We start from the raw sequence: 12,851 nt of genomic DNA, 5'->3' as shown, positions 1-12,851 counted from the left end.
TTCCCATATCTACTTGCTGTATTGCCCAGAGAACGCCCCCGGCAACGCTTTAGATTGATACTAGGGTCTAGCTTGCACATTTCTCCCAAGCTATCTTATGTTTTCCTTTGATTTTGGCAGATTTGCTTTGGAAAAGCGAAGAAGCCAATCAGGTTTGCCAATTGGGCCCACTTCCCCCAAAATGTTTATTCAAGCCTAGCTGGCTCCTGCAGTGAACAATCACTTAGCCTTAGATTGGTTTGTACACTGCGAGGTGGTCACTGTAGAAGAAATATGATCTCACATGACAAGTAATTTCGTAACAATAATATGAATAGAGATTTTGTGGTTTGTATAAGTTCACGCCCCTCTTTGGAGAAATGTCCGAGTCGTTTGTATCTGACAGATCCTTGGGCATGTAAAATACAGTGGGCAAGCAATTCTTGGTAGGCAGAAACAGACTCTGAGGCATGTATAGTTGCACGCGAGATAAAGAGTATGAAAAACAACTTGGCCAAGACTAAGAGCCATGTAGAGTATTATTTAATTTATATGGAACTACAGTATCCAGCAAGACTTGCTTTAAAGGGACAATAAAATTAGTAAAAGCAAAAACAAGTGTTACTGAGGTTGATGAAACCATCGACTTTTTCAACTTAATTTTTCCACTACAAAATTATAGTACCAGGTTCCAATTACATACATGGGGTGTAGTGGTGTATTGGATGAACAATTAACACCTGCCTCCACCCACCCCCCCCCCTTTTCAACTTCTCACATAAGAACAAAATTATAGTTACCGTATGAGCACAACCTTTTGTGAATCAGCCATATTGGTAATTTTTTATCACAATTAATGTTGGAAAAAAATATACAGAAACAAAAACCAATGTTGTAAATTAAGTTTTATATTGACTTTAAATATCAATTCCACTAAACCAGGTGGCAATATTTGCTTGGGAAAAGAGAAGGTTTTAATTTCCGATGGAAATTGATTTTGAAGGAAGAGAAATGAGCAGACTGTGACATTTAGCAATTGTGTTGGTAAGGTTGCAGTACAAAATGTTAATTACTAATCATTGCAGGTTCAATGGTTAGTTTGGAAAGTGTATGTTTAGAGTGAAAATCAGGTAAGAACAGAGGAGTAAACTAAAAGTCCTCTTTCCTCTTAATTCATAAGATTTATGTCTCTCACTTTCATTTTCCTTTGTCAGTATCAGAGGAAACAAAATACTTGCTGACATGTAGCAGCACAGGTACTGTAGCTAAAGAGTCCCCTTCTACATTAAAGAATATTGAAAGGGTCTGTGATAATTTTTATGTATAATTCTCAAAATTGACATAAATTTGTGAGTTTCACCACACCAATTTAGACCATCGAAAACTTGTTTTGATTCAATGCAGTTGTGCATAAATATATGCTAACAAAGATATACCCACACAAGGAAACCAACAAGGATGAAATGTACATTAATAATGCCACCACCAACTCTGTACTATAGTAAGCTTACTGTACATATATCTGTCAGCTAGTAGAACCTATAGCCATCGGTAGCAAGGTGTTAAAAATATTTTATTCCGGAACCCTTCATTCATTTAAACTATTACTTCCTTTTAACTATTACTGTACAAATATCTGTCAGCTAGTAGAACCTAGCCATCCCTAGCAAGGTGTTAAAAATGTTTTACTCCGGAACCCTTCATTCATTTAAGCTATTACTATAAGTAAAAGGTATGCAACAATTTCAAAGTTGACAGCAAATGAATATTGTGAAAGAACTATTATATACTTAATACCTTCATGCATGCGTATCCATGTACAAAGATTATTCAGGAAGCACAGCTGGATTTAAATTGAGTTCACACATTATCAACGAGAAGCTTGGGCATGATTTTTACCGCAGATGAAAATTAGCTTTTATCTTTACGACATACCTATGTCGATGGACTGTGTACATTTAGGTGTTACTTGGGTGTGGGAACAGTTAATAAATTGGAGACACTTCCTTCCCACTTTTTTTTTAAAGTGATGACTTGCTTATAGTACGTACACCAAGTAGGTATACATATGTAACTGGTTGAAATTTTTACACTTTAAATACTTTGCAAATAAATGAGATAACGACTTCCCGTTTCGTTAATTACTCTAGCTCACTTGGGATGAAAGGGATAAAACACTCAAGTATCAAGCTAATATCACAGAGATCCATGTGAATTAGAACAACTCACGTAGGCAGCTACTGTATGAAAAATCGTGCTCTGTTTGGGAGAATAATTGTAGTTTAAAAGCCATATCTGGGAGTTGTCATTGATAATTCTCCCCTCTGACCACCTATTTTTTTCTATTCTTCGACACAGTTATGTACCTTATGACCTTTACGGTTTCAGTGATTTCAGTAACCTACCCAAAAGATATATATCAGAGAAAAAATCGTGCTCTGTTTGGGAGAATAATTGTAGTTTAAAAGCCATATCTGGGAGTTTTCTTTGATTATTCTCCCCCTCTGACCACCTATTTTTTTCTATTCTTTGACACAGTTATGTACCTTATGACCTTTACGGCTTCAGTGATTTCAGTAACCTACCCAAAAGATATATATCAGAGACACATTCTAATTTCTTGCGTCTTCAGCAGGCTTTTCCAACACTATGGTAAACGCCATAGTTTGATGTAGCAAGATGGGAGAAGTATTGCAAAATACCTGTACAATATATTCGACCGTGATTTGGCCTGGGGTCCGTTTACGTCAGGCAGAACCGAGTGTGCTCCCGAAAGAACAGATTGAATAAATTAGGTTGCATTTTCCTACCATGAAGATATGCAACTCCGACAAGTGGGAATATTTTGAAAGATTTGTAAAATAGTTGTTTTAATAACATTTTAATAATTATATTCTTTGATAGTCAATCCCTTTGGTCTTGCAGCGAACTGAAATAAATTATAAACTCTGCCACATGGCCTATTATGTTTTCCATTTGAGTTTTGTGTTGCATCTGAGGAATTGACCTAATGATCTGTGTAATAGTCTTAAAGACCAAATATGGAGGCAATTTTTTTTCTTGAGATTTTCCATTAATTTAGGAGTTTACATACCCATAATCAACATGTGTAAAAAATAATCTTCGAAAACCTACTATAACCCATCAAAAACGACCACGAAAATGGACATTTTGGGTAGTCACGTGACATGAACCTCTGGAATGTCTGAAAACAGAGATTGACCCAAAGGAGCCTCTGGTCACTGTGTGACGTCATTGTTTGTATACCGCGAAAATCAAACGCTGATATAGGCACTTTTTGTACACAGATAGCGAACAATTGTACTGTTTTTGATTTCCAATTTCGAGCGTTTGAAAAGCTGTTAGCTTAAAACAAGAACACATGAAGGTTAACAACAAGTTTTAAGACAATTATAAGCAGAAATTTTAGTTAAATTGCTTATTTTCTTAGCAAAATTTCCACTCAAATAGAGGCATCTTTTACATAGCGTAGCGTCAATAGGTCCGTACGGTACAATATACTTACATAGTACTTACTCGTTTTAATATCCAAAAGTATACAAACACAGAAAAAGTATCCTGTCAATAAACAAATTTAGCAGTGAATATCCTGATCCACGTTTCTTGTTCAATCCTGGGCGAAAATCTACCGTGAGTCTGTGTAATTCCATAGAGTTAGGTCTAGTTGAAACAGGCCTTGCCCAGTACTAACATCCCACAATCACAAGACAGTCACTAACGAAATAAAACGTCCGATCGCTACATACTACCGTTTTTATTCAACTCCTTGGACCATGCAGATGTCGGAATAAACAGAACGGACAATATTACACATGTATCAGGAACTCACGATACTGGAATACAACAAATGAAATAGATAAATCCTAACATGGCTATTTACACATGCTGTGAGCCAACGCCGGCGAGAGTTGTAACTAACTACCGTACATGTACTAACAATGCTATACCCTTGGCACGGTATATACGGTCATCTCTTACAGTAAATATAGTACTGTCAATTGCGTGATATAATGTTACATGTAAGGACGTCCAGGGCGTGTTTACGGTCAATTTCACATTAGCTATGTCCGACCATGGTCCGACACAGCTATCGACAGTACATAATTTTCACAGAATGAGACATTTGCAGCATACACAGAAGCAGGGTCATGCATGTGGACTCATGGGCATGAGATACTCCGGGTGCTGAAAAATCTTTCCGCGTGGATCTCAAAAAATTGATCCAAAGTCTGCGGCGTTTTACGTCGGTTCTTTTACTCGGAAATCTAAAAAAGCTGATGCTTTTGTTGGATGAGGTTTAACTGCAACCTCCAACAACACAGAATTGTGACATTTTGAGGAAAAAGGAGTAATATGGTTGATGTTTTTGGCAGCTCAAGTATACGACTTTACACACTAAAAGTATAGTTGTGAGTGAGGTATACAAACGTTGACGTCACATGGTCACCTGATGTCTTAGGAATGTTTCAGGAATGTCTGAAATAGAAGCTGACTTTTCGTCCCATTTTTCACTTATTTAACGTCCGAAATTGGTAAAGTTAATTACAGCAATGTGATTGGAGTCAGTTAAGGATTACATACATGAAAAATGGTGGGATTTTATGTTCATCGAAATGTCTCCATAGTTGGTCTTTAATATTCCAGTCACTTTAATAATTAATGAAACTCACAGATGCTTATAAATCATTTTTTCCTCAAAAACTGAAAATGTTTTTAGAAACACAACCTACAACAACATATCAACATTAATTTTGTTGTCCATTAACTATACCAGGAACAGATATGGCCAACAAAGAGAGAGACTTATCAGCTAAAGATTGACTATTTACCGTTGATATATATCTCACACTTTATAGCAGGTTTGAATTAAATATATCGAGAGGGGCATGATAAACATTTTTAGAGCGAGTTACAAATTGCTTGGAGCTTTTATTTAAAAATGACAGGGGACAGCAGCAACTGTTTTAGCTGTTAAAAGGGCACCAAAGAAATATTGCAAAATCTGAAAGGGCACTGTGGTGGGTTTTTGTTCAAAATGAGAGGAAATTAAATGTGCACAGAAACGACAGGAAAAAAAAACAGTCCACGCCATGGTTCATTAAACTGTACTATAGTACCTGTAGATCTTTGCTGTAGTTGTGTTATTTGGTTTGATGATAACAATCATAAAAAATAGGAGGACACCTATGGCAACTTGATTTAAAGGGCATGTTGCCTTTTGGTAACTGATGAGTTTTAAAGGCATTACATCAAGATGCAGGGGCAACGATGGCGATCGTCTGTCGGTTAATTCAATTCCTGATTCATAGCTTTCACCGCGTTCAAAATCAGCTACTAGTGCAAGCATCTGCATGTTTGTTTCTTCAAAGACGAACATTTTTCACCCTGCCAAAAGAAGCTTGTCTGACATAAAATTTTCTTAAAAATCATTTCTCCCACAGGAAGTCATTATGACAGACTCTAAAGGTCAATTACCTCTTTAAAGAGAAACACTTGTAAAATATATGGCCTTAGCGTAGGTTTCTCGAGTTGACATTGATTTGCACGTTTCAAGACGCTACTCATTACCAAAATCCCAGGATTTAGAAGGTATTTCAGTAGCTAACTGACTAATCAAGTTCCATCAAAGTAAAAGAGAAAAAACTTCTTTAAGTTTCTCAATTTTCTGATGGCATCGGCTGAAAACTAGTTTGCAAAGTGTCTGGACAGCAAAATGTTGATAATCTGATGAAATTCATTTTATATTGCTCGTATGATCGTTAACCTCTACTTGGTTGAAAAGTTTAGAAGGGAGTTTTAAGCTTGCCGAATTGCAATTTATTTGAGAATAAACCTCATTACCTGTTGGCTCCTCTGAAATATCAACCCATGAAATTGTGACTTTCACCCATGAAAGTGCAACTATACTTCAAACAGTAAGACGAGGCGATAATGGAAACACTAGAACGGAACAAAAGAGAAAGTATCTTTAGTAAATAAATATATTCTTAGATTCAGAAATTACACGTTTCCCACCTTTCAACTGTAAACAGGGTTCAAGGCTCTCGCATTGACAAATCTGGCAGGTTTGTTTTTCTGATGCATAAGCCCCGACGTCGCACTGGTGGCAACTTCTTCCAGCGTACCCTGTCAGGCATGAGCAAGAACCTGACCTGTGGAATTAAGAAAAGCAAGCAAATCAGTCAAGGCCAGGATAAAATACCCTGGAATTTACACTAATACCAAGAAAGGGAAACAATTAATATTATCAGCACCTTTTGTCAGTTAAACCATTGATGCATAGACTACACAGAGTGTATATAGTCATATACCATACAATATACTGAAGCACTGAATTACATGCAGGTACTGTAAACGAATTGTGGATGTACAGTCATATATAGACCAAATGTACCAGTTGAATAATGCCTGTGTTCCAAGCTTTGGAAAGGTAAAAGTAGATCAAACCATGCAAGGTACAGTGGAGGCTATAGTAACTTAGTTAAATGGCAATTGGTTGAATATAGCTAGGAAAGAAAGGAAAACAATATCTGGGGGGTTGGATGGGAGAAAGGGATTAGTGACAAGGAGATTAGTGAATCTAAAAGGAAATACAGTATAGTTTTTGTAACAAAGAGGAAGTGTCAAAGCTCCAGTTGACATTCCAGGAATTTAATATAAATGATTGGTCTGTGCATCGAATTTTAAAAGTTAATACACTACCAACTAGGAATCATGTGTTAACATACATAACGACCTGTGGTGGATATAGCACAGGAAGCATTGAGTAGAAGCACAATTAGAATTCCCCTTGGTTTATGATTATATGGGATCAAGGCTATAAGCACAGGTATGGCACTGAACCTTAAACACTATAATATACATTGCTAGGTTTCTATACCATCCAGATCTGTACTGTAGATTACAAACCAATCAAGGCATGTATATACGAGCATATAGATCTCTTTTTATATAGTACATAAATATATGTATGTATATATATATATATATATATATATATATATATATAAAGCATTAACAATTTGATATAAATGTTACAGTACATGCTATACACAGTAGACTGTATTTCATAAGGTCTGCAGCATGTACAAGATAATGTGAAAGGAATCTCACTCAATAATTCTGAACTTAGAATAATTTGAGTACAGGGTAAAATGTACAGCAGCTACTGTGCCTCCCAAGTTGGAAGTGTTTATGCTACTTCCATGTGTCTCTGAAACTTGAGGCAAGGGCATATAAAATGAATCTGAGTGAACACATAATTGAATGAGCAGTCGTTGCAATAGAGTGCTGCGGTGTAAATGGCCCTGTCATGATTGATAACAGCTAGATACATTATACATCTACACATTAAAGCTATATACAGTATCCTTCAAAGAGCAAATATGTTCTTCATTTACTTAAATACCCCGTACATCAAGCTTGTAGACCTCTTTGCAAAATCCACATGTTATTCTTCCATATCTATCTTCCAATATCTCACCCCAAAAATATGGAGATGCCTTTTTACTGATTCTAAATTGCAGATTAGTGTCATAATTGACCGTGGATGTGGCACATAACATGGAGGCCAACATGATTCTACTTCAGTAGGGTTTAAAACTGATGGACAGCATTGCAGGATAAATGTAAATAAGTAAACTGGTTTTACAATTCAGGGTATTTATTCTAAATCTGCTATATTGTAGACAGTGCATCCAGGGAAGCTGAGCTGACATCAGTAAAGAAAGATAGCAATTTTTTTTTTTTTTGGCCTGGGTGCATGCATGCATGTCGTGATGTCACTTACCTCATAATGAAATATCAACAAATTTTGTTAGAATTCAACAAATTACTTGAATTCTTAAAGTTCATTTATTTCAGAAAAGATAAAAATTGTTATGTCCAGTAGTTATACTTTGATTAATTGTTACTGACTTACTTCTATTGCCTAAATGTGATTTTACCAAACAAAGTTTGTTAAATTATATATAATTACCACAATTAAAGGAGAATTTACTCTTCCAGTTAACCTGGTTTTATGTATGTTACCATTTTAACTAATGTATTGAGATAAATATAAACACAGCTGTAAGCACAAACACACTCAACTGTAAATTACATTGCAAATGGTTTACGTACTCTACAAATTCTTCACATTTTTGATAATTGGGAAATCAGTATAATCCTGTCCTCTGAACAAGTTTTGCAAAATTTTCTATAATATGACGCAAGTATGAACTATGGTTTGATTTCTCATGCACTCAATCAATTAATTTGTCAATTAATAACTGTCATTTACTAATGAAGGAGGACTAATATCCAAACAACAAAAACAAAAAGATCACTGTTGTTTGTTTCCCTTGACAGCTTTTACTACTTGTTGATAATACCGTCACGTAAACGGAAATCACTCTCACGAATCGTCAGAATTGTTTAAGAATAATTTTAACTGACAAATTGGTGAAGATACTGTAGGCAAAATTTTACAGCCACTCAAAACTTTTCTCTCCATCAGTCTCAATTTTCTCCCTGCATGTGTTCTCATTATCTCGCAACGAGAGAATACTAAACAGATTTAAAAGGGATGTAAAATGTTTCCATCAATGGGTAAGTGTCTTAATACATCAAACATTTAGAGAATTCCATAATTAATGATAAATGGTGGCTATTGCGGTATAAATACTGGCATTTGACTTTGTGTACAAAGTAGTACTGGGTGTCCAAGTTAGCATATTACACAGAGTTAGTAACAAAATAGGGCAAATAAAAGCACATAATTTAAAAAGGGAGAAGGTAATCAAATTTGTACATAGAGTGAAACTGTCAAGAAGGGTTCATGTCTTATAAGTATAATGCTGCATACATAAAGTGTTGAATCTGTTGACATCAAACTTAAAATGTAATTATATGCACATTGCTTCCCGTTTCAATTCCCAGTAAGTATTCAAATGCAATACATGCCCTATAGTCCTATACAGTGCCTAAACGAAATGCATACAATAGTTTGTATAAAGTTCATTTGCATGAAGTGGTGCAAAGGTATCAGTTAAAGTAAATACTGCAAAACACAGACAAATGAAAGTAATAGAATCCAGTGCATATATACACATGTAACAAAGATTGTGTAACATTGCATTTGTGTAAAATACCATACCATACCATACCATAACATACTATACTATACTACAGTATACCATACCGTACCATGCATCATTCTATATCATACCATACTATACCACACTATACCATAATATACTATACCATACCATACCATACCATACCATACCATACCATACCATACCATACTATACTATACCACACCATACTGTATATACTATATATAGGATACTACAGTATACTAATTCTAGATATCATATTGGATTGAAATATATATTATGTTGTGTTATTATTCCAAAGGAGTTGGATACTGCAGTGGCAAAAGCAAGGCAAAAGGATAATCTGTAGAAAATTAAATACTGAAACCAAATATGGAGGAGTGACTTGCACAGTACAAAAGATAGTATGACAATACCAGTGTTTAAGCAAAATTCAACAGATAGTCACGCACTAGTAATTAAATATCAACAAATATTTTAGAAACCACAAAGGTTTACAAAAAAAGCAGGCTTGAATTCACAAGATTAATGCAACATTCCTATAAAGCTCTATTCGACAATATTTTTCATACATGTGTGTCTTGTATATAATTAATATTATGCAATATTATGGTGGAATCTCAAAATTAACTCTGTACATTGTAATACCTTAACAATTTGCCCCAAACTCCATAAATAAAATATCTAAAAAAAAATGTCTATATTGTGGCTAAATAGCTGGGAGAAGGCCTTGGCTCTTAAGAGGGGAAGGGAGGGGTACAGATAGCTTATTAACCTGGTACAGTAGCTTTAGTGCTTGCAAGTGAAACCCACCCATAGGAGACAGCACAGCCACTGGATGGGGCTCTACTTTCGGTGGTCCTCCCAGGGAGGATAGTGTCAAGTCTGGGACAGCCCCCTCCCGACCCTCATCCCTGGCTGATGTCAAGGTTTCCCCACCATTGTGTACTGTGGCCTAATTGTGGTTATTTTTTTTTAATATGCCTCCATCAGTTGGAAGTTACTAGACCTTTTTGTTTTTTTGCATGCCCACCCTATTCATTTTTATCCCTTTACATAATTTATCTTCATCAATTTTCTCCCACAGTTTTCCAACCTGAGGGGACTGCATTCCTTGTAATCTCTACAGGATTATCACCTACACACACACGTGGCATCTCAAAATATCTCATGTGCTGCGCATGGACATGTGAACAGTTAACACGTTGCAGGCTATTATACCAGGTTTCCTGATTATACAGTAGAATGTGCAGCCTACAGTAGTACCAGCAAGAAGTCTTATGAGAGGATGTGTCACATACAGCTGGGAATAAAGTAACAACAGATCAGCATTGAATTAAGATAAAGATATTGCATTTCACTGTTTGAATTTCCGGAATGAAGATAAACTTGATGACGATCATAATATACACATTTGTCAATCAAACAAGTGCTAGGGATAAAATTTGACTTTTTTCCTAGAGCTGGATAAAACTTTTACACGTATGCAGACCAAATTCCCCCCGTTCGCAAATGGAGAGATCAAATTCCTAAGTTTTAACATCTGAGACAGGGCCCAAAACAAACATAGCCCAATTCCCTCCATCACTCCTGCCTCCTGCCACCCCCCCCTCCCCCCGACAGTCCTACGTATATATGCTTCAAGTTTAATGGGTTTTTTTTAATAATAATGTCTATTTACTATAATAGAAATGGGGTTTGCAAATTGTTGATTCTAATATTTCTTATCATGAACTTCATAGTTGGTAATTTTGGTTTTAGAGTGATTAAACTGCTTACAGTATGTTCAACAATTTCCCCTTGAAAGCATGAAAAGAAGAACCAAGGGTTTAGGGAAAGTAACTTTGAAGCACTCAAAACAAGTTGGGGGGAGGGGAAGGTTAGAATGGGAGGGGATAGAATTGTCACACCTGGTTGAGCTCTTTCTTGAAAATTGTCATGCCTACTAAAATAGAATACGGGTGTGTCAACAGGGATATTGACACCCCTTGAATTCAAATACGCCATTAACAACAACTAGCAAAATTTTCCTACGAGTTACACACAAACATCGTAAATGAACCATTCCTCCAAATTAAGTGAATAACATGATAACAGCTACTTGCAAATAACTTTTGATATCCTTGTTCTACTTGTATATTGTACTTTATCTTACAAGTTGAGCCGGGGAACAACGTCTCAACACAATGTTCCATGTACTGTACAAAGTGCAACACATTACAACAGGAACTAACAAATTATGACTAATCAATTTAGAGAAAAATAATAACTTGAAAAGTACACTTTAAATATGGTTTTGATCTCTACAATTGTTACAAAACAGGAACTTATGCAAAGGGAATAGATATGCGCTACTGTACATTTTTAATTTGCAAAATTCATGTTCAAAATTACAATACACTGTAAGTTCTTCATCAATCATTATTACATTAAGGTTAAAAAAAAAAAATAGCTGTTATTGTATCTTATCTTAGTTTTGTTTGTAATTTGGACCCCAAATATTGACACATGTGCTAAAAACTGCTTAAAAGTTTTGAAAAAATTGTAATATTGTATTGCGGAGCAATGGGAGTTCTGTGTGGACGGTGTGGAACCATTGTGGTAGTTAAATCCCCTTGGAATTATATAGGGGTTATCTCTCCTGGCATAAAGTAAACCAGTTGTAATTGTTGGCAGATTATGGCTTTTGGGGCTGTTCCTATGGATCAGCATGTGGTATCAGGCTTATCCTGGGATTGTGATGTAACATGTGATATTTTCTAGGGATACTCATGTGATCATATTCATCTCTGTAAAGGAGTACAATTGTTTGGGGATGGTAGGAATACACTGTAGTATTTGTGTATTATGGCTTAAGCTAAGTTGTAAGGGTAAAGTTCATCATTTGTATACATGCGGTATTTCCACGTAATGTTAAGGGATTTATATAAAATGCATTACCTGGGAGGGACAGGCCAGTCTACTCTGGTTGCTGTTGGACTAAACGCTCTTGATGGTAGGCTTCAGGGCCAAGTAGCCTCAAGTTTGTACCACATTTCCAGTACAAGACACATAACCTTACTGTAAGAAGTTTCCTTTCAATATATCGCTGTTCCTTTCAATATATAGCTGTTAAAAATACCATTACCTCTCTGGATTTATTTTGTGTTCATCTTCATTCTCTGGCCAATTACAATACTACATCTTAGGAATCGGCTGGTCGGCGCTACTCATAGAGGAAAGAGTTACACTATATATAATTTCCTGGCTCTGATTCTTCAAATTATTTTCAGATATTGAGAAGTGTTAATTTTGACTATTCAATGTTTCAGTGAGGAAAAAATCCTTTTGAGGGTGGCCGGGCCAGCACTAAAAATACGTCCATGTTGAAGTTGGCGCATGATTGAGTGCATGATTATTATTTGATTTCTAGCATATTTGGGATCAGTCCAGATGACCATTAATAGTCAAAACCTCAGGAAGTTAGCCTAATTAAAGTGAGAATACCAAGAAAGACTAATACCATAATACTAGAACATATTTCTCAAATGGGAAGGGGAAACCCTTCCCCTTTCTCAAGCCATACATTCCACCTTCAACATTTTGTCCCAGATTCCTACTTAAAAAATATGGTGACCTTAACATACAGGCATAACATTTCCAAAATTGGAGCATAGCATGCACTGACATATGTTGTACTTCTAACTGTAGAGTTCTGTCAATTAAAGCCCCTATGGGACTATATAAACTTAGCTAATTAGGTAACAATTGAAA

The 12,851-nt window shown here is 35.8% G+C and overlaps 1 protein-coding gene across 1 annotated transcript in view; it reads right to left on the bottom strand.

The window, feature by feature from the left end:
* Nucleotides 1–12,851, bottom strand: part of LOC139963535 (uncharacterized) — a 51,749-nt gene that overhangs the window by 28,893 nt on the left and 10,005 nt on the right. The window contains exon 3 of the mRNA XM_071964379.1: nucleotides 6,016–6,152. Within this exon, the coding sequence (XP_071820480.1) occupies nucleotides 6,016–6,152 (137 nt within the window). The remainder of the gene's footprint in view (nucleotides 1–6,015; nucleotides 6,153–12,851) is intronic.

The sequence above is a fragment of the Apostichopus japonicus genome, chromosome 22, assembly GCF_037975245.1.
Source record: "Apostichopus japonicus isolate 1M-3 chromosome 22, ASM3797524v1, whole genome shotgun sequence".
NCBI classification, from domain to species: Eukaryota; Metazoa; Echinodermata; class Holothuroidea; order Aspidochirotida; family Stichopodidae; genus Apostichopus; species Apostichopus japonicus.
Note: the sequence above shows the minus strand (reverse complement) of the source record. Positions and strands in the feature narration are given on the sequence as shown.